The sequence below is a fragment of the Neophocaena asiaeorientalis genome, unplaced genomic scaffold (assembly GCF_003031525.2).
Source record: "Neophocaena asiaeorientalis asiaeorientalis breed wild unplaced genomic scaffold, Neophocaena_asiaeorientalis_V1.1 scaffold77, whole genome shotgun sequence".
Classification (NCBI taxonomy): domain Eukaryota; kingdom Metazoa; phylum Chordata; class Mammalia; order Artiodactyla; family Phocoenidae; genus Neophocaena; species Neophocaena asiaeorientalis.
The window spans coordinates 6,350,307-6,372,397 of record NW_020174645.1 but is presented as its reverse complement, the minus strand read 5'-3'; the positions used below and the strand labels follow the sequence as shown (position 1 = coordinate 6,372,397).

At 56.8% G+C, this 22,091-nt stretch overlaps 1 protein-coding gene across 4 annotated transcripts in view; it reads right to left on the bottom strand.

Annotated features, from left to right (window-relative positions):
* Positions 1–571: 571 nt before the first annotated feature.
* Positions 572–22,091, bottom strand: part of RHOF (ras homolog family member F, filopodia associated) — a 23,695-nt gene continuing 2,175 nt past the window's right edge. For 3 of the 4 annotated variants that reach the window (XM_024758657.1, XM_024758655.1, XM_024758654.1), the window contains 7 exons: positions 21,211–21,301; positions 17,656–17,705; positions 14,815–15,577; positions 14,438–14,525; positions 4,350–4,459; positions 4,128–4,262; positions 572–3,014 (listed from right to left, as the gene is read on the bottom strand). In XM_024758657.1, coding sequence (XP_024614425.1) covers positions 2,850–3,014; positions 4,128–4,262; positions 4,350–4,459; positions 14,438–14,525; positions 14,815–14,952 — 636 coding nt within the window. In that variant the 5' untranslated portion in view covers positions 14,953–15,577; positions 17,656–17,705; positions 21,211–21,301 and the 3' untranslated portion in view covers positions 572–2,849. Of the gene's footprint in view, positions 3,015–4,127; positions 4,263–4,349; positions 4,460–14,437; positions 14,526–14,814; positions 15,578–17,655; positions 17,706–21,210; positions 22,070–22,091 lie in introns of those variants that run through there. The other variant, XM_024758658.1, reaches the window with a different exon arrangement.

The following is a 22,091-nucleotide window of genomic DNA, read 5'->3' as shown; positions in this document are numbered from 1 at the left end:
CGGTCCCCGGCCGGACAAGAGGAATGTGACCCCAACCTGTCCGTGCAGTATTAGCCCGCCCCAGCCTCCCTATTTATGACATATTTAATATCGGCGCACCCGCTTCCCTAGAATCTGCCGCCCTCTTACCCCGCTGCTCTCCGCGAGACTGCGTCAGTCTTCCTGGGGGGTGGGGGAGGCTTAGCCTCAGGGTCCCCCTCCGTCCCCCATCCTGTCGTTTGAGCCCCTCAGGGGCTTCGGACGTGCCTCGCTGGGGTTGGGTTTCCGCTGACCTGCTACTTACTGAGTCCCAGGCGGGTGGAAGGAAGCCCTTCCGTGTCCCAGGGAACCTCCCTCCCTGGGGCACCGCTTCTGCTGTAAGCTCCCGGCCTCCGCGCGCCCGCCGCGCGGGTGTTCAGGTTCTCGGAGAACCGCTGTCTGTCTCTTTGTGCCTCGTACTCTTTGTGCTTCCTGAGTCTGCAGCCTGCTGGCCGCCAGGTGGCCCTGCCTCCCACAGGCCCAGGGCTTGGCCTGAGGCGGGAGGGTTTTCTGAGGGTCACCACCAGAGGGCGCGCCTGGTTGGTGTGAGGGCTTTTTTTTTTTTTTTTTCCTCTCAAAGTTTGTGTCCACTTTTGTGGGCTTCATGACTCCCACCCCTCAGCCCACCTTCCCAGGTTCTCTCCGTGAGCACTCAGGGCGTGGGGTCAAGCCCCTCGGCGCTGGTTGGGACGTAAGCCAGCGTGGAAGTCACCCACGCTCAGGCTTCCTCCCTTCACCTCAGAGCTTCTGGAACGTGGGGGGTGTCTGAGCAGGCTCACTTCGAGGCGGCGGCCACACTCTAGAGGCCAGGGCAGGTCTGTTGGTCACCTCACGTTAGGTTCTGTATCTGTGGGGAGGGTGAAGAAGCCAACAGTTCGGCTGCATTTTCTGCATCTTCTCCTCATATGGGCCTCAGCGGTCCTTAGCGACTTACTTAGAAATCCCTGTCGACCAGAGTACATAGATGGTGTCCCTAATCATGCTCTGGGTGTCAAAGGGGTTTAAACTTTTAAAGTATGAAACTTCCCCTCCCCTTCCCCCCCCCAGTAAGATTCCACATAAAAATCCAGATTTCCACTTTCCCTAGAGAAATGGAAAGATCTAGAAACATTCCCACAGAGCAGCATCTGGCTGGGCTGAGCTGCCTTGTCTAGGGTGGGATGCTTGCTTTCTAATTTGCCACAGGCCCCACCACTCCCTTTCATCCCTGCCCTACTTCACTCATTTGGGTCTCCCATCTGGCCCCTTAGGCACTTGGGTTTGCCCTAGACTAGGAGTTGGCGAACTTTTTCTGTGAAGAGCCAGATGGCAAACATTTTAGGCTTTGAGGGCCAGATGGTCTCTCACTCTAGTCTAGTCTGCAACTGGAGGGCAAAAGCAGCCAACGCGTAAATGAATGGGCGTGGCTGTTTTTCACTAAAACTTTATTTACAAAAATAAAGATTTGGCCCACAGACTGTGGTTTGTGGACCTCTGTCCAAGACCATCATTTGTCCACGGAGCCTTGGACCGAATGCTCTCTTGATTCCCCAGGGCGGGGCAGGGCCTTGGGGAACCTAGGTGGGGTGGGGTAGACTTCAGAAGTCTCTTTCTCAGGCCTAGTGGGGGCTGAAGCACTGGGCAAGGGAGGGGGCTGAGGCAGGAGATACCGGGGATGGCAGGACCACCTGAAGCCATTATCTCATCTTAGGTAACGCTGATCCCTGGGCTTACTCAGGAGCCAACAGCTCTCAATCTCTGGGGCATCAGAATCACCTGGGGCACTTGTTTCAAAACTCTTGGGCCCCTGACCCCAGACCTTCTAGGAGGTTCAGTGAATCTGCACTGGGGGTTAATCAAGTCTGTTCTCGCAGGAGGCCAGGATGGCCTTGGTTCCAGATCTCTACATCTTGGCAGAATTGGAGGCTGTGAGAGACGGGAGCTCGATGACTATTTAAATGAGCCAGTGCCGTCCTTCTGCAGACAGTCTGTAGAGAGACCTGACTTGCCCAAGATCACTCGGAGTTGATGTCACTTTTCATCTCGGGTTTCTGGCAAGTAGTGGCGAGCGGAGGGGTTGCAGGTGAGGAGACACTGAGCGAGGGTCACATGGATCAGCCAGAGAAATACGTTTTGCTTTTTGAGAGAGGTTCTTCTCTGCCTCATGTGCGTCCAGCTCTGGAAAGATGGCGGCCAAGCCGAGGGCTGAGACTTAAGTCCTCTGTTTGGAAGGGAGGAGGGAGGGGGCTGGTGCCGGCCCCCCACGTTTGGGGCTGGGGCCTGTGTTCTTGTGATAGGCCTCGGTCCCATCCTGGTGCCTGAGTTCCTGCGGGGAGGAAGCAAGAAGCTGGAGGATGCAGCCGTGCCTATCTCAGGAAACCAGGGAGGCGGGTGACTGGGGAGAGCAGGCTTGGGGGCCGTGTGGAACGCTGCCAAGTCCACATTTATCCTCATACCAGATGTCATTTCTCATCTCAAGCACAGGCTTTGAGGACCTATTGGGTGTGCAGAAGGGGACACACAGCTGGGGGTTGGTAGTGATGAGGGCACTCCTGAGTCCTGAGGACAAATGCTAGTTCCAGGGTACAGAGGGACTGAGTCCAGCACCCTCGCTCACCACTACCACGCAGGCTGGAGGGGAGCTCGTGGTCAGAGCCCCAGCTGGGAAAGGAGAGAGTTCCAGAATGTTCCAAGAGCCTGGCCACAGGCTCCAGACACCAGGCCCTGGAGACGCCCGACTCCGAGTGCCCTTCGAGAGCTGGGGAGGGTGCAGGATCCGGGGAGTAGTCTGGAGCTGGGGACCTGGGTCCTCTCAGTTCTATCGTGAGGGCCGTGGGCCCCGCCGGGAGGTGTCAAAGCAGCAGGCACAGGCGGTGTCGTTTCTGCCGCTGTGCTTTCTTCAGAGCACTGAGGGCAACTTTGGCGGCCTCTCGGAAGACGTCCTCCACGTTCTCCCGAAACTTGGCAGAACATTCCAGGTAGAGGGCGGCTTGGATCTGCTCGCAGGCGCTCTGGCCCTGGTGGGGGGAGGGGCCGCGATTAGACGAGGGGCCTGGAGCATGCGGTCTCCTGTGAGACCCTTCACAGATCTGGGGGCTTGCTGGGGGCGGAGGCCTCGGGGTGGGGACGCTTCACCCCAGGGCCAGCACTCTCCCAGTGTGTGCGGATGGACCATGAAGGCCAGTGTGGTGTGGCCTATGGGCTGTAGCTGCTGGGAGCTCTGTCCTGGCCTCCTGCCCACGCTTCCCCCGAACTCAGGCAGAGACGGGGGCTGACTTCAGCCGAGAACTGGGGTGGTGTGTTGTGTCTGCCAGGCCTGTGAGGAGAGTTGAAGGCCTCAAGACAAAAGGGCTTCCTACGTGCTTCTCTCCCCTGCTCTTCCCGAAAGCACAGTTCGGGCAACTGAGCTGGCTATTAGAGTAAAAACAGTATTTCTAACACAAATTTATTAATGCCTGTTCCTTTTTATTAAACTTCATTAGTTTTCTTTCGTGTTCCTTTTATTCTGCCATGCCTTACCCAGAAGGCCGCAGGGTTTGGTCAGGCTCATGAAAGGAACCCTGCTTTCCAACGCGAGCCTGCCCTTCCAGGCCTCTGGGGATGGGACAGGGTGGTGGTTAAGGGCTCAGGCTCTGGGGCCAGAGTGACTGGGATGGGATCTTGGCTCCACTTCAGGTTAGCTGTGTGACCCTGGGCAAGCTACTTAACCTCTCTGAGTCTCCATCTCTCCTCTGTAGTATGGGGGGCGCTAATAGTACCTGCCTCAAGGTTATAAGGATTAAATGAGGTGAGTAATGTAAAGTGCTCAGGCAAGTGGCCTATCATTATTAATATCTAAAAGTTATTATTCTTAACCCCGGCAGTCCAGTGGTTAGGACTCGGTGATTTCACTGCCATGGCCCTGGGTTCAGTCCCTGGTCAGGGAACTAAGGTCCTGCAAGCTGCTCGGGGCAGCAAAAAAAAGAAAATCATTATTTTTAGAATCCTGCTGGCTTCAGCTCCCGAAAGGCTGCTAAGGCACACCAGATGCAGAGGCCAAAGACCTGGGAGGCTTTCTGGCCATGGCTGTGTCCTGGGCTCCTGGCGATGGGGTGCAGCGGAGCGGGGCGGGGGAGGGGCCCCTGGCCCACCTGCGTGTAGGTGATGGGCTCCAGCTGGGCCGCCCGGAGCTTGCGCAGCTGCTCCTTGTCTTTCCTCAGGTCTGTCTTGCAGCCAATGAGCACCATAGGGATCCCACGGCAGAAGTGGGTGACCTCCGGGAACCACTGTGGAAGGAGAGGGCGGGCATCAGGGCTGGGGCCCCATCCGTAGCCCCTCCTCCAGAGGCAGGCGGGCTGGGAGAGGGGCCTTACCTTGATGAGAACGTTGTCATAGCTGGTGGGGTTCATGACGTCATAGCAGATGAGCACGAGCTGGGTGTTCTGGTAGGACAGGGGCCGCAGCCGGTCATAATCTTCCTGCCCTGAAACCAGACAGCAGGTGGAGGTCAGGGAGGTACCACTTACTTCTCTACCTGAGTCCCCTGTCTGGGCTCCGATGCATGAGGGGTTGGGGGTCTCCTGGGCAAGAGACTCTAGGCCTCGGTTTCCCGTCTGTGAAACAGAGGTGGCAGCCCGCAGTCCTACACGAGATAAAAGCCATGCAGGGACTTCCCTGGTGACACACTGGATAAGACTCCACGCTCCCAATGCAGGGGGCCCAGGTTCGATCCCTAGTCAGGGAACTAGATCCCACATGTATGCCGCAACTAAGAGTTCACGTGCCACAACGAAGGAGCCCACGTTCTGCAACTGAGCCTGCCTGCTGCAACTAAGACCCATCGCAACCAAATAAATAAATATTAAAAAAAAAATAGCCATGCAGTGATCAGAGATGGGCCTGACTGCAGGGTAAGTGCTGGAAAAACTGCTAGTAATCGTGCCAGTGATGATCACCCCTCCCTCCCATCCTCATCCCTGGTGCTCAGGTTAATAGTGCAGACTCTGAAGCCAAATCCGAAGTGAAGCCTCCCCTCCCTGAAGTTTCAGGCCAGTGGGGTTGGGTAGGCCCAGGACACTGCAGTCAACCGTGGAGTGCGCCCCCGCCCCACCCGGGCTGAGAGGTGCATGGCCTCCGGTTTAGCTCCTCCTGCCATTCCTGCCAACACTAGGAGGAGGGTGGGGGTGGTGCTAGAGGTGACAGACCGTGCGCCCGTCCAGGTCCACTCGGCACAGTGGTTGTCAACCCCTCTGCATACCAGACTCACCAGGAAGAACTGACAACTTCTGACACTCGGTCCCTCCCAGTACCACCTGAATCAGAACCCAAGGCTGGGCTTGGGCGACGGTTGGTTTTAAAAAAAACTTTTTTAGTAATTTTTTATATTGACAATTTCAAACTTACAGAAAAATTACAACAGAGAGCACAGAACTCCCTTACTCAGATTCACCGAGGCCCTACGTTTTGCCCACTTGCTTTATCTGTATATATACACTTTGAACCACGTGAGAAGGAACTGCAGACCTTCGGCTCCCCCGCCCCCCACCCCCCCAGGGGAGAGTTCCTATGCGGTTTTTCTAAGAACAAGGACGTCCTCTCACCTACTCAGGGCAAGTATGAAACTCAGAAACCAACACTGACATTGTACTCTTCTAATCCAATCCATAAGCTGTATTCAGATTTCACCAATAATGTCCTGTAGTATTTTTTCCCCTAGTTCAGAAGCAGGCCCGGGATCACACACTGCACGTGGTTGTCATGCCCTATTTTTTGTTTAAAACTACCACAGTGAAAACTGAGAGTCTTTCAGGCCCTCTGGCGACCCCTGGCCACCTCTGCAGAAAGACCCAGGCGGTGACTACCTTCCAGGGAACACAGAACTCAGAGCCCAGGAATTCCTGCCCCTTCCTCTAGCCTGTGGGTGCCAGGGAGGTGCCACCTGCCCTCTGATCCCTCCGTGCCAAAGGCCTCTCAGGACAAGCAGCCTCTCCCAAGAGCACAAACAGGACACATCCTGCTCCCAGACCCCTGCTGATGACAGGACACGGCCGCCATCTCCTTTCCCACTGGCCCTCCTCAGCCCAGGGATCCCTGATGGTGTGCAGTGACTGGGAACCCAGATCTAATGATGGCTGGGCCGGGAGGACTGTCTGTGCTGTCACTCAGCCAAAGTTCCCTCAACACTGGAGAAGGGGTGAGGGGTAGTCAGGGCCCGGCAGACTCAGGCCCTCCTGCCCTCATTACCAGAAAGCTGGAGAGATCCTTGTAAGATGGTGGGAAGCCGGCCCAACGTGCTCTTCCAGCCCATCTCCCCTTCCCATACATGTCCCCTCTCCTGACCTTTGTCCACATCTTTCTGATAGGGTAGCCACTAGCCCCATGTGGCTATTTGAGTTAATTAACATTAAAAATTCAGGTTCTCTGTTGCATTGGCTACATTTCAAGTAATTAACTGCCCCACGGGGCTAGTGGCTACCGTAATGGTCAGTGCGGGTGCGGAACATCTCCATCATTGCAGAAAGTTCTACTGGATGGCATGGCACCATCCTCATCCAAGCCACCGTCAGTCTTCTGTGCCACCTCCTCCCTGGTCTCCTGCTGCCCCTCACTCCATTATCCACCTGGCAGCTGGATGGATGGTAACACAAGTAAAATCACACCCCCCTCCCCTCAACTGAAACACCTTCAGTGGCTCCCTACTGCCCTTTGCAGAGAATCCAAGCCTCTCCCAGTGGTCCACATGACCCTGCTGCCCACCAGTCTCGACTTCATCCCCCTTCCTCCTGCCCCACTCACTCGCTGCAGTACAACCAAGGCAGCCTCCTTGCTGTTTCTCAAACCTATCAAGCTCTCGTGCCACACCTGGAATGCTTTTCCCTCATTTTTTCCCCCATTTCCTTCCTAGCATTTTATTTTTAAACATTCAGACTGACCATCCACAGTATTTCCTTTTTCAAGATAATTGCCTTCTCTCTACTACTTACTGGTAATGCCACCTTATACGTCACACTTTTTTTTTTGGCGACCGCGCGGCCTTGGGATCTTGGTTCCCCAGCCAGGAATTGAACCTGGGCCCTTGGCAGAGAAAGCCCAGAATCCTAGCCATTAGGCTGCTGGGGAACTCCCATCACACTTTTTAGAGTGCCTTTGGCTATAAATAATTAAGAAACCTTTACAGGGACTTCCCTGGTGGCGCAGTGGTTAAGAATCCGCCTGCCAATGCAGGGGACACGGGTTCGAGCCCTGGTCCAGGAAGATCTCACGTGCCGCGGAGCAGCTAAGCCCGTGCACCACAACTGCTGAGCCTGTGCTCTAGACCCCGCAAGCCACAACTACTGAGCCCGCGAGCCACAACTGCCGACGTCCACGTGCCTAGAGCCTGTGCTCTGCAACGAGAAGCCACCGCAGTGAGAAGCCTGCAAACGGCAATGAAGAGTAGCCTCCGCTCGCCGCAACTAGAGGAAGCCTGCGCGCAGCAACGAAGACCCGTGAAAAGAAAAAGAACAGCAAAGACCCAACGCAGCCAAAAAAAGGAAACCTTGACAACAACCACCTGCCTGATGTGCTAGTCAGGGATCTTATGAATACTCCCATTTACATATAAAGAAACGTGAGACGTGAAGTGACCTCTCTGAGGTCACCGAATCAGAGCCAGGCCTGACTCCACATTCATTCAAGTCCAAGGCCAGCGTTCCTTCTGCTGATACGCAGCAATGCTCTATTCTGCTCTGTAGTGTGCTAAAACAGGTTCTGGGCCTCTACGATGTAATGATGCGGCTCAGAATTCTGGCCTCACATACGCTATGATTCCCTTTTAGAAACACGGCAGGAGAAGACAAGCAGTTGTAAAATGGGGCTACGGTGTTCTGACGTCTCCTCCCATCTTGCCCGGCTGATTCCTGAGAGGCCTTCGCTCAACACGCAAAGTCCATCCACAGCCTGTACTCACACATTTATTTGTTTACCGCCTGTCTCCCGGGAGACTGTAAGCACCCTGAGGGCAGGGTCGTGTCTGTCTAAAAATCATTCCTGGCATGGGGTAGGTGTCCAGTCACTATTGGCTGGTGGGTGGTTGAGAAGTTGTTCATCTCTTGTCAGACGCAGCAGAGACGAGGGCTGAGACATGCCACTGGGCTTCGCAATTAGGGCCTGTGCTGACTGCAGCAAGCTTGATGGGGGCGGAGTCAGACTGCAGTGGGTTGAATGAGGAAGTCAGACCAAGCCTGCTCCTGGCTCAGGGCCTCTCCCTTGCTGTTCCCTCTTCTAGAAGGCTCTTCCCAGGTAATAGCATGGCTCACTCCCTCCTTTCCTAAAGGTCTCTGCAGAAATGTCACCTCTTCCAAGAGAACTTTCCAGACTGCTCTGAAACAAGAGCCTCCTTTGCAGTCTGTCCCATGACCAACTATGGCTTTATTTTTCTTCCTAGCAAGTATCACTACCTGACATCACAGTTGTTTCTTTTTTGTGGGGGGAGATGTACCTCATGAGCACGTAAGACCCTGAGGACAGGCCATCTCTGTACTGCTCACTGTTAGATCACCTGGCGCACAGACAGGCTCTATAAACATTTGGGGAATGAACGAACAAACAAATAAGCCGGTGAATAAAGTGGAATAATAATCTCTATGGCTTTCAGGTTTGCAAGGGCATTTCACTTCCATCACCTGTTAATTTTTTTTTTTTTTGGCCGCACCTCGCAGCGCGCGGGATCTTAGTTCCCCGACCAGGGATCGCACGCGTACCCCCTGAAATGGAAGCGCGTATTCCTAACCACTGGACCGCCAGGGAAGTCCCACCCGTGTTAATTTAAGCAGTCACCCCCACACACACCCCCCGGGAGGCTGGGCGGGCAAGTTCTTCCTGTTAGAAGCCCACGTGGCTGGGGGTGGGGCTGCAGGTTTCAAGGTCACTGACAGGCTCCCTGTGAGCTGAAGCACCAACGCAGTTCCCAGCTCCAAGGCCAGTTTCCTGCCCAGACGCTGTAAAAGCTCCAATCCTCCCGGGAAGCCTTCCTAATTGGGAATTAATCTCTGGACCTCAGTTTCCTCATCTGTGAAATGCATATGTGAGGAGCAGGTGAGCCTCGATAGTAATAGTAAAAATGATTAGTATCAACAATATTTATTGGCAGTGTGCTCACTCATCACATGCCAGGCCCCACGCAAAGCCCTTTACCTGCATAGACTCGTCACTCCTCACTATGATTCCTCACTACTGGCTACTGTTTTTGTTTCGTTTTGTGTTGTTTTTGTCGAGTCATGCAGCTTGTGGGATTTTAGTTCCCCGATCAGGGATTGAACCCAGGCCCTTGCCCGTGAAAGCGCGGAGTCCTAACCACTGGACCGCCAGGGAATTCCCACTACTGCTATTGTTGTCATCAATTTACAGATGCAGAAACTGAAGCACAGAGAGGTGAAGTGACTTGCCCAACGTCACACAGCCAAAGGGAAGCTTCATAAAGGGCAGAAGACCATAGGTAGAACTATTGGGGTGCTTCTCTCTCAATCCACCCCAGAGGATAGGGAGCTGTCCTCACTCTACAAGCCCCAACCCTGACCCAGTGAGGAAAGGCTGCCAACAAGGGGATCTTGAGAGGAAGGGACTCTGGGAGAGGATGGGTAGCCAGCCCAGATCCCACCGCTTCCCGGACCGGGGCACGAACCTGTGTCCCCTGCATCGGCAGGCGGACTCTCAACCACTGCGCCATCAGGGAAGCCCCCAGTTGTTTTCTTGACTTGACTGTGCCTGGCTCAGCTTTCCCCAGGAGTTCAGTGTGAGCCTCCACATAGGGACCAGGCCTGCAGACTATGGACTTCTGGGTGCTGTCGACCTCATGGCTCCTTGGGAGGAGTGGAGTGTCCTGGACACCCCACCCCTATGAGTCAGGAGAGCCAAGCTCCACTCAGACTCATTTTCCATGATCTTGGCACCTTCCCTCTCTGGGCCTCAGTTTCCTTATCTGAAAAAGGGGGTGATAACCCTGCCCTTGATATTGGAAGTAAAGGACTTGTAGGCTGAGCAATGCTGGGCAAAGGTGTGGGCCTGCGGTTACTATTGAAATAGAAACTGAATGGGGACCTGGGTGGGGGATTCTAACCGCAGATCTTGGGACCCACGAGCTCTAGGAGGCCTCCCATCCACTAGGTGATACAATTACCCTCCCCATTTACCCACAGTGATGCCAAGGCTTAAAGGGGGCAAAGTCATCTGCCCAGAGGCAAACAGGGGTCCCACTCTGGCCTCTGCAGATGGGGCTTGAGAGGTTAAAAAAGCCCCCCAAGGGCTTCCCTGGTGGCGCAGTGGTTGAGAGTCCACCTGCCGATGCAGGGGACACGGGTTTGTGCCCCGGTCCGGGAAGATCCCACATGCCACAGAGCGGCTGGGCCCATAAGCCATGGCCACTGAGACAGCACGTCCGGAGCCTGTGCTCCGCAACGAGAGAGGCCATGACAGTGAGAGGCCCACATAATGCAAAAAAAAAAAAAAAAAAAAAAAAGCCCCCGGGGTTATGTGCAAAAGGACACATTTGCTTCTGGAGAGGAAAGGTCTTCTGAGCCACAGCTCCCCCGGAAGCTACCCATCTTCCTGAAGCTGGCGGTGCCACAGGGCCTGAGGAAGTGAGGCTCACGCGAGCATTATTTCCTTTGTGGGAAGCTCTGCCATGACAGTCATCTTCCCGGGGGCATGGTCTCTAAGACCTGGTGCCGGGTTGAGGAGAGGGTGTCATTGGGCCACAGTGGTCCCCAAATCTGCCAGAGGACATCTACAGGGCACGTGGTTCCCATCTCTGGCCGGGGTGTTGGTCAGGGGAGGGAGGGGTGCAGGCAGCATGAGAAGGGGAAGCTGCCAGAAGAGGAACCCACTTTTACTAGTGCTACTGGGGTCCGCCCACCTGTGTCTCCTAACCGCGGTCTGGAGCTCAGACCACGCATGCGCCATAGACCCACAGGGTCAGCTCCCCCGCCTCCAGGGCTCCTGGCTCCTAGGCACCCCTCTTGTCCGTGATTCCTGTCTCAGCGACTTCTTTGCGCCCCACTTTTCCTACTGTTCCCATCTCTGGCTGGGAAGGGGACCACAGCTCCCCACCTCCCGGGGCAACTCCAGCCAGTCCTGTGATGCCCCACCCCAAAGCCCAGATAGCTCTGTCTCTGGTTGGTGTCTTAACAGCCCACCTCGCCCCCACCTCCCCTCTCTCTGCCCAGGAAACTTCAGACTTCACCGCAGCTTCCTGCCTCTGAGGGTGTCTGGGCAGGCAGATGAGCTGCTAGGGCAATGGGTGCTCACAGCGCCCGCCCCCTTCACCTTTGCGCACTGAGAGCTCCGTCACCCCTCCATCCACCCTCCCGCCGCAGTGGTGTCTGTAACTGCTTCCGCAGGACGGAGACAAGTAGCCAGACTCTCCTCCCACACGGACCCCTGTTGCTGAGGTCCTGGGTGTGGAGAAATTCAGCCTCTCGGGGGGGGCCACCCCATCCCACAGCTCTGAGCACCACTGGTTGTGTGGAAAGATGCTCGCTCCCCTGCCCCCCACCTCCCACCATAGGGTCTAGCCCATCAGGTTCTAGAACCTTCTACCATAACCTTTACTAGACTTGGGGCTTCCCTGGTGGCGCAATGGTTAAGAATCTGCCTGCCAGTACAGGGGACATGGGTTCGAGCCCTGGTCCGGGAAGATCCCACATGCCGCCGAGCAACTAAGCCCGTGCACCACAACTACTGAGCCTGCGCTCTAGAGCCCGTGAGCCACAACTACTGAGCCCGTGAGCCACAAGTACTGAAGCCTGCACGCCTAGAGTCCATGCTCCACAACAGGAGAAGCCACCGCAGTGAGAAGCCCACGCACCACAGCGAAGAGTAGCCCCTGCTCGCCGCAACTAGAGAAAGCCCACACGCAGCAACGAAGACCCAACGCAGCCATAAATAAATAAATAAACAGATAAATAAATAAATAAAACCACCGTTACTCATCTCTACCTGGACCACTCCCTTCACCCTGTCTCTATCTTTTTCTAGTTGATCACCTGGCCATTCTTTCTGCCACTTTCTTCGGATATCTGTCCACCCCAGAGAGAGAGACAAATCTCATCACCTTTATCACAAAGGACCTTCTCCAGGGGTGTCTCTGCACCCAGGTTTCTTCTTCATTCAGGCATTCCACAAGCCTCGCTCTAGGACAAGCACCACGCTGGGCACTGGTGTGTGGAAGAGGAATGATCCAGGCTTTCCTTCATGCTCCTCCTGACACTGGGGCTTCCCAAGTCACAGGGGGACACCCTTGAGGGAACAGCCACGTCTCTTCCCCCCAGAATATCCCTCCTGGGCCGTCCTGCTGACTGTGAGGCCAGTCTACTCCCCCAGGGATGCCACTGAGAGGTTCAAACCCCAGCTCTGTTCTTCTGCCGCCTGGAACAGTCCTGCTGGGAAAGCAGGGGGTGGTGGCCGGCACAGAGCTCTGCAGGCAGCGGGTTCAAAAGAATAGGCTTGGGCTGGGGCCTGGGCCTGAATGGCAGGAGGTTAAAAAGTCACAATGACAGTGAGCCCTTTGCAAAAGCCAGGCCCTGCACTAAGTGCCGCATGTCACATGAATTTGATGTAATCCTCACAACTATTTCAGCCTTGATTACAGAGAAGGAAACTGAGGCCTAGGTGTCCCCACTGACACGCAGCCAGGGGAGCCAGCATCAAAGCCCAGGTCTGACTCCAAAGCATGTGGCAGGAAGTTGTGGACAGGTAATCATTGCCCTGAGTGGTCACTGCTTCTGGTGATTTGGGAAGGAGCTCTCCCCATCCTCCCACAGTAACTCTTAGTGAAAATCATTCCTTATACCAAGTAGAAGCTTTCCAGAACCTCTACAGGACAATCTACGCTGATAAGTTCTTTGAGCATCTTTCTCTGGGTGAGGCCAGAAAGACCAGAAGTGATCCTTACTCTGGGTCCGATGAGGGAGGCTGCGGTGAAGCCCTGAGGGCAGAGGAAGGAAGAGAGTGAAATCTTCCCTCTGACTCTCCCTGCCCCACCAGCACTCCACCCACAAAGTGGGGTTAATGAACCTGCCCCCACCTGGGTCCCGGACAGGAAACATGTGAAACTGAAAGTGTCCCAGACACACCAAGATTTTTACTGCTCTTGTGGCCACGCCCTTGGGAATTCCTCAGACACCTTTGGCTTTCCCAGTTCAAGGGGCTGGTGGCATGGCCCTGTTCTGGGCGCAGCCCTGCAGGGCCCTCATCCAACAAGAGAGGGCCCTTAGAGGCCACTATAGGGGGGACACACCCATATGGCAAAGTCAGGAATGAAGGAGGGGCCTGGGGCTGGGGCTGGCCCTTTCCTGAACCTCTCCAGGGTGGAATGAGAGATGTTACTGGCAGCCTTATGGAGCGGTGGGCAGGAGGGGGTGGTCCTGGATTTTGGCCCTATCCAAGACAAGCTGGAAGACTTCACCTCATACATACAAGGCTTGGCCGACAGGGGAAGGGATACCTGATGACATAGTTCCCTGCAAATTACTAAACACTGAGTCACAGAGGCTGGGTGAGGCCCCAGCTGGGATCCTGACCTTTGCTCCCCAAAGTTGATTCAGCCCAGAGGGGCGTCAGGGCAGGATGGAAGCTCCCCAAGGGTACCAGTACCAGCAGTGTTACCCAAATCCTCCCGTCGGCTGTGCTCCTCCACCCATCCCTCAACAATAGGGACGCTGATGCTGCGACGCAATTAGCATAAACACACTTGCCTTAGGAGCTGCAGGTGGCAGAGAGAACCTTATTTTGGACCTACATTCCCTAGAGCTCTGTTCCTTCTTCAGTGCCAGGAAGAAACAGAACTGTAGCCACAGAATCCTAGAACCACAGGCTCAAAATTATAGACCATAGAATTCAGAGTCATGCACCAGAGTCCATGGAATTCCAGAAACATGGGACTCCGAATGTGTAGCTCTAGGGCCCTAGAGCCCCTCAGGACTGTTGGCCACAGAATCCTGGAGTCACAGGCTCTGATCTATAGCCCAAAGTATTCTAGAACATAGGACCCAGAAATGCAGCCCACTGAACCCTAGCACCAGGGGACTCAAATCTGCAGCCCACGGCACCCTGAGAGACCACAGCATGTAACAGAAATCCTGGAACCATGATAAGCAGAAGCAAAGCCCACGGTTTTCTAGAACCATAGGAGAGGAAGGAACCCGTGAGCCCTCAGAACATCAGCGCTAAGAGGGTGGCTCAGGAACCCACCCCTTCCAAATACCCTCCTTTTACAGATGGGGCGACTCTGTCGGCCTCCAGCACCACCCAGTCAGGCGGTGGTCAACCGGTTCCCAGCCAGCGTCCCTCCGCAGCCTCCAGGAGTGACGGGATGTCAGGGCCCCGGGAGAGGCAGAAGGGCGGGCGGGGATGCCCGGCGGGGGATGCCCCTCAGGGGAAACGCTCCTGGCGGACCCTAGGACCCTCGCCGCGCAGACGCACTCACCGGCGGTGTCGTATAAGTTCAGGGTCACCTCCTTGCTGCCCACGGTCACGCTGGCCGTGTACTTCTCGAACACGGATGGGGCGTAGTGCTGTCGGAGAACGGGCAGGGTTGGTTCTTAAGGGGTGCGGCGGGGACCCAGGGTCCGACTGGATCCCCACCTCCACCTTCACCCCATCCGGCTCAGCCCCCCTCACTCTGCTGGGCTCTGGAATTCCCGAGGGGGCGCCCCGGGGTGACGGCCGCCTCTCCGTGCGCAGGACGCCAGGGACCTGGGGTCCGGGTTCGGGGCGCAGGCTGAGGTCTGTCCCTCACCCCCAGTGGTCCCAAGCCCGTCTTCCTCGCCCCCAGCCTGCCTCCAGCCCCCCGGCGGGCCTCACCTCGGGGAAGGACCCCTGGCTGTACACCATGAGCAGCGAAGTCTTGCCGCAGCCGCCGTCGCCCACAATCACGATTTTCAGCTCCTTCTTGCCTGGGCCCGGGGCGGCAGTCGGGGCTGGGGCCCCAGGGTTGTCCATAGCCGGGAGCAGGTAGCACTGGCGGCGGCGCCCGGAGGAGAGCGCTATGGTTGATTGATCCGGGGCGGGCGGGGCGCGGGCTGGCCCCTAGGGCGGGGCTAAGAGAAGCCCCGCCCTCGGAGCCGGCACCTCCTCCGCCAGGCAGCCAGCCGGGTCGACCTCTCAGACTATTTCCTTCCTGCTAGGCTCTCGGCCCAGTCTTCACCTCTCATTCCCAGGGAAACTGAGGCAACTGAGAAACGGAATGCTCCGCGGCAAGCGCAGCTCCCATCTCTCCTGCGAGTCACGGCACCCCCCCACACCCCAACCAGCAAGATCTGATAGTTTCCGCCCCTTCCCGCCTGGCACCCTTGATTGGCAGTCTGTCTTCAGGCAGGGACCCTCTGATTGGCCGACTCGGCCTCCTCCATCGGGCAGGGTCTCTTTGATTGGCGGACTGCCCCCCAGCCCTCGGGTTCGAGGAGCCTTGGTCTCAAGCTCTGGGAAAAGCCCCCCAGCTTCGCCCCGCCCCAACTATGTGGCCTCGGGGAAGTCCACTCTGACCTGTTTCCCCCCCAGAAGGTAGCGTCGGTGGTTCCAAGAAAGATTCTGGCATAGGGGTCCTGTCTGCCCACGTGGTCTGGCCCTATAGGAGTGAGCCTGTGTATGGGTTGGGGAATAGCAGTTCCGCTTACCTATCACCCCACCTCCCAAAGGTGGAGGTCTGGCGCCCTCTGCCGGGCGATGGCCTCGGCGCGGCAACTTTGGTAACAGGTGAGTGGCCCCAGAACCCTTTCGAGGGTTGGCCCCAAACCAAGCGGGCGGGAACCTCTTTCTAGCAAGGCCCAGAGGCGTGGGAACCAAGCAAGACGCCGTCGAGAAGGGGAAGGGGAAGGTCAGGGTAAATCTAGTTGAGATCAGCTGGGCCCCCTTCCGTCCACTTTGGAGACTGATAAGACTGATAACCCTGCTCCCACCAAGAAATTTGTGTTCTCCAGCCAGCAGCCACATATCCTTCATCCCAAGCTTTCTCCTCAACCCCCGGACCCAAACTGCTATTTACTGAGCATTCACTCTGGCCAGGTACTATCAGGGCGTCTGGGCGAAACCACCCCTGCCTCCCACCCCTTCCCTCCCTTGGACTGTCTTTTGCACAAACCAGGCCAGTGGTCAGGAGTGGCAGAGGGACCCCCAGGATCAGGCATGTACCAGGCAGGCACTGGGACATGGCTAGGTGAGAGAGCAGAATCTTTCCCAGCTGGGGTAGGACATCTGACAGTTTCCTCAGAGAAGGGCTGGCAGGATTCAGGATCTTCTTGCCCTCACCCCACCCAGAAGATTCCCCACTTTCAGGTACTCAGCAAGGATCAGGTAAACTTTACTTCGGAAAGGAAATCGTCAACCTGGCACCATAAATGCCAGGTCAACGTTTTCAGAGAATGCAAGGCATAATCTGACCACCAGATGGCAGCAGAGACTGCCCCAGGAAGCCCCCAAAGAGCCCAGATCTGGGAAGAGAAGACCCACCTCCAGGTTCTTAAGCCGAAAGCCCTACTCTGTCACCGGGCCAGAGGGAATCTGCTGGGTCAAGCACCCCTAGACAAATTTACAGCAATTCATTCATTCCTTCTTTGCAGCACACGTTTATTGAGAGGCAATTGTGTTCCTGCCTTTGAGGAACTCAGTCCTGGGGGAAGCAGTCTAAAGGAGTCTGCGAGACGAGAACAATTCAGACACCGGAGCCCCTGTGGGGTTCAGAGAAGTTGAGAGCTGGGCAACACATGAACTAAGCTTGGCAGTGCTGGCAGGAACGTCCAGTGGAAGTAGGATGGGTACCCAGCCTGAGTAAATGCATGGTGGCTGGAAACCCCATCAGGTTTGGCAGTGGCTGGGGCATGAGGAGGGAGGCCAGACATGGTTGTCAAAGTGGTGAGGGTTAGATCACAGTGGCCTAGCTATCAGGCTCAAGATGGGTGTCAGACAGAGGCTCTGAACAGAGCCCAGCCAAAGCTCTTTCCGGTGACCAAGGGGGAGCTGTGATTGGCTGGTGAGGACAGAGCTGGGGCCATCTCTACACAGTCGCAGCCTGGGGCTGGCAGGAGAGGAGGGGGAGGAAGCCATCACTCAGGGAGAGGGAGGATGGAAGAGGGCTTTGAGGGAGGGGAGGACCACTTACCTTTGAGCCAGGCACAGGCCTGACCTCACATCAGATACCCTGAAGCTCAGGAAGTGACTGGGAGAGTAAGACTACCTCATCTGGGAAGGGCCTTGAGAGAAACTCACTTAGAGTTTGCCCATTCTGAGCAAACTGTGGGAACTGCTCCAGCCCGTAGGGAGAGGGCACTTGACTTTTCCTCAAAATCCTCAGACCTCGGTTTCCACCTTTTCTAACTAATGGATTTCAACTTATAAAAGAAAAAATGACTTACACGAAAGCAGGTCTTCCCAGGCCGGCCCAGGTCCAGGCAGGACAGCTGACACTGGCCCTAGCCTGCCCACCCACCCCTGCCTGGCTGAGAGGCTGGCACAGAGCCCCAGCCCCACCCAGCCTGGAGCGTGTTTGATTTGGACCTGGCTCCAGTGGTGGTGTAGGGGCTGGATCTGTAGCTAAAAATACCCAGCAGCCAGGCCAGCTGCTCGGAGCTTCCTTGGAGGTGCTGTGCCAGGGCAGGCCAGCTGAGGCACTGGGAACACCCACAGGCCCGGGGAGCCCTACTCCCTTACCTGCAAAATGTTCCGAGGACCCATGCCATTCTTCTATTCACCAGGAATTCCTGGAGAGATTTAGGAGGGTAAGAAACAATTCTTTAAACTGGTTCTTGCCACAAAGCTGTTGAGACACAGAAGCCTAGGGGAGCTGGCAGGTGGCATCTGCGGGGGTGAACTGATTTGTGCTCACATCTAGGCCTGGGATCTAGTGAGGCCAACTGACCACAAGAGAGAAGTAGGGCCAGCACAGGTCAGGACGGGGACGTTAACGACAATGCTAATGGCTTCCACTTCCCTGGTGCCTCAGCATACTCTGGGAGGTCACTACACACCTGAGGGGTCATCCACCCCACGTGAGACAGAAGTAACTGACCATCCTCTGGGGCCCCAGGGATGGGAGGTGGCCCAGCACAGCCTGGGGATCAAGGCTGTCTATCCCTGTCCCAGGACTCTCTCCAGGCTCAACATCTGGTGGTGGGCTCAGGGGAGTCACCACCAGAGTACAAAGAGCTACCTCCACAAAGCCAGACTCAGCGACAGGTCAAAGGTTATCTGCCAACCTCCTCCTCCTGGTTCACAGGGGAGACCACGACTCCTGAAGGGGTAGGAACTCATCGAGGTCACTGGCCAGATGGAGACAGCACTGGACCCAGGCGGCCTCTGAGATGGCGGGGTGCCCATCTCCACAGTCCAGGCAGAGGTTGTTTCCACCCAGGGGGTCCAAAAGTCGTACTCCACGCCTCGGCTCTCGCCCAACGGGCCGGAAGGGGCGGGCCTCTGGCGTCCAGTAGGAAGGCAGGTCCGGCCACCTCCGGCCGCCCTTCCGCTGGCGTGGCCCTCTCCAAGCAGGCTCCACCGGCTGGGCGCCAGGAGCAGCCCCGCCCCGAGCTTGCTGGGTGACCGGTGGGTGGAGCCACGCTCTAGGCAGAGGAACCAGTCTGAGGACTGATAGGCTGCCCCGCCCCTCCCTTCACCTAGGAGGTACTGGCGTGCCAGACAAAGAAATTAGAAAGAGGGGGTGAAAAAAGGAAGCGGGGAGGGGTACGATCCTTCCAGGTCATCGGGACCCCTCTCCCTTCCAAGAATCACACCCGGACCACAGTGGAGCGCCTCATTGTTCCCTAATTGGTCCGAGGGCGGGAGTGGAGGAACTGGCTGTAACCCTCCAAGCTGCTGCTGGGAGGGAAAGGTTTAAATCAATTATTTAACTATCCAACGCCTACGGGAGGTAAAGACCCCAGCCCCGTGGAGCCCCAAGGGCTCTATCAGAAGGGATGCAGGACACCCTCAGGGGGCAGAAAGGTCACCTGAGAATCCAGGGAGTTGAATGAACTCATCAATGGCAGAGCCGAATTTAAACCGCCGGATTGGGGCAGACTGTGGGAGGAGGGAAAGGCTCGTATGATACTAATAATGTGAGCCTCGCCAACTTTTACAAACTGCTCACCCTGGGTAGGGGGAAGGGAGTCTGGTGCCAGGTGTCGTCGGCTGCACCCCTTGCCCCCCAGCAAAAGACAGCATGGACCAAATCCAGCTTATCTGGAGACCCTCATGGCGCCAAGGCATGGCAGCCAGAAGGACCTAAGAGTACCACGCTGGTTACTTTCAACCAAATAGCTTTCCCAGCTCCCAGGCGGTGACGCCAGCAGACAGCTAGCACTGGCAGGAGCCCAGAATAACCCAGCAGCTGGGGCGAGGGGGTGCCATGCACACAGGTGCTGGGCTGGAAGACACCTGGAATCTCATCCTGACTGCCGGTGGTGACCTCCTGACCTTGGGTGAGTCACGTTACTCTCCGGGTGGGGGGAACCCCCCAAACCATGACCCATCATGGAACAACAGCCTGTGGACTTGAGGAAAGGCCACCATCCCAACTCACACACTGGAGTAAAAATGGAGCTGGCTCCCAGCCTGCAGAATGTCAGCCTTCCCCTTTGCCCTGAGGCTGTGCCACGTGCAACGAGGTGGGCTGGTGGGGGAGGAGCTCTCGGACAGCCCAGCCCCACCCCCCGCAGCCACCTCTGAAGAGGGGCCAACTGGTGTGAAGCCTGTGAGGCCGGCCCCCTTAATCGCACTTAATCCGCCCTCCACCCTTTACTGCAGGCTTCATTATCATCACTTTACACAGGAGACTCGCCCAAGGTCAACTAGCACAGGGGAGAGTCAAACTCACAGCTGCCTGCCTTAGAGCCTCCCTCGATTAAGCACCAACACGCCCCCAACAAAACCTCTGGGTCAAGCCCTACGGCTCCCCCAGTCCTCACTCCAGCCCCCAAGCTGAAGGATGGGATAAAAGTGAGCAGAGCCTATTAGACCCGGAAGTCAAGCCTGGGCCCGAACGGGGGAGGCGGCGCAATCAGCAGCACCTGGACCCAAATGTCTCATCAAAGTAATCACAAACTAAAGATCACATGGGGGAGGGGTCAGAGATCAAGGGCCGCACTGTCTCCAGCTGCGGAGCTTCCTAGAGATAAAGAGAATGGGAAACTGCATGCTGTCAGCTTGCGTAAGGAGAATAAGGAGAGAGCTGCCATCTCTACGAAGCGACACCTCCGCACCAAGAAATAGTTCGGGGTTCCAAGAGCACATGCTTGGATCCTCACAACACGCCAGGTGTTACCTGGCCCAAAGGTTCTCAAAATGTCTCCACACGGCAGCATCAGCATCACCTGGGAACTTGTTAGAAATGCAAGCTCTCAGGCCCCACCTACTGAATGAGAAACTCAAGGACCGGGCCTCGGAATCGATTCTAATGAGCCATCCGAGTGATTCGGCTGCACACTCAACTTTGACAATCACTGACCCATCTGTGCAGATGGTGAAACTGGGGCTGAGGATCTGTGCTGCTTACGCAAGGTCACAGCAGGTGAAATGGCTAGCCAGGTTTCAAATCCGGGTTTCTCCCGTTCTACAAACATTCATTTTTTTTTTTTTTTTTTTGGGGGGGGGGGGGGGCTGGGTGAGGTGGAATCGTGGGAATTCCCTGGAAGGGGAAGAGTCAAGAAACCTCTTTCTTAAAGAAAGCTGGCCCAGATCTCAGGTCTTTCTGTTCTTCACCTCCCTGGCAGCCAGACATCAGAGGGGAAGAGGCCAGCTCACACAGTCACCCCACACGCCCCCAGCTGAGGCCGGAAGGGAGGGCCAGGGCCGGGCCCGGTTTCCTGGCAGCTGCCTGTGTCTTTCAGAAGAGGCATCCAGGGCACTCCACCCACCAAACACACAACTGGGAAATATTGGGTTGGCCAAAAAGTTCGTTCGGGCTTTTGTAAGATGTTACGGAAAGACCCGAACTAACTTTTGGGCCAACCTAATACATGCAAGTGCAGCCTCTCCTATGCTGCTAAATATGGCAAAGAATTGCACGCCCCAAACTCCTGACAACGGAAGCTGACAGGCGGGGATGGATGGACCAAGCAGGCCCAGCAGGCAGCCGATTTCAGTCCCACACATCTGTGGGGGGGGGAAGGGCTGCAGAACCAGACTAGCATGTTTGGGGTGCCCACCCTCCCTGGGCTCCAGGCCAAAGCCCCCCAAATCTCTCTCGCAGGCTGGGAAAGGGCTCACACCTACCTTAGTGGGAGGACTGTCAAACTAGGCCTGCTTCTGTCCAAAGGAGGACGGTCCACTCTGGGGATACCGGGCCCCTTCTCCGGTCATGATCCTGGGGGGAAAAAATCGGAGAGTGTTTTAGGGCGTCGATGGCCACAAACCGGATACGGCCTCCATGAGGGAAGGGGAGCCTTACAAATGCCGCTCCCCCCTTCCCAGCTGCCAAGGCAGCCCTCACTCCAGAATGAATAGGCGGGGGGTGTGGATGAATCACTAAGGTTCAGCCAGGGCGCCGAGCAGCAGGCGGCGGCTCATCTGCATTTCCAAAGGCCCGCCCCGTCCGCATCCCCTCCCCCAGGAAGGGCCGGAGATGCGACGGTTTACCCCAGAGCCCTCCGCCTCTGGGGATCCCGGGGAAGGCCCGCTCGGCTTTCCCAGGCCCCAAACCCCACCCCACCTTCCAGAGCGCCGGCTGGCCGGCTGTGCCTGGACGGCCACCTAGGGACGTCGGTGGCCAGCGTGAGGGCCTCACGCCCCAAGTGGGGACAAAAGGGGCCCACCCGCCCCTCGGGCTCGGCTATCAAAGGGCGGTTGGAAGCCGGACGTGGGCGCCGAGGCTCGGGGTGGGCAGCAGGGACGGCCTGGGATCAGGGCCGGGCCGCGAGAAGAAGTCCGCGGCCTCTGGAGGAGCCGGTCGGGGTCAGGGGGTATCCTCGAGGCCCCGACTGGCCCGGTGGCCCTTTGCTACTGGCTCCCGCGCGGGAGGGAAGAGAAAAGACCCCGCGACCGCGCCGGCCTCCTCGTGCCTCCGGGGGCCCCCAGGTCGGGAGCGGGGTCCGAGGAGGCTGCGGAACCCGCGCTCTTCGTCGAGGTTTCCCCGGGCCAGGGGCGTCCCCGCAGGC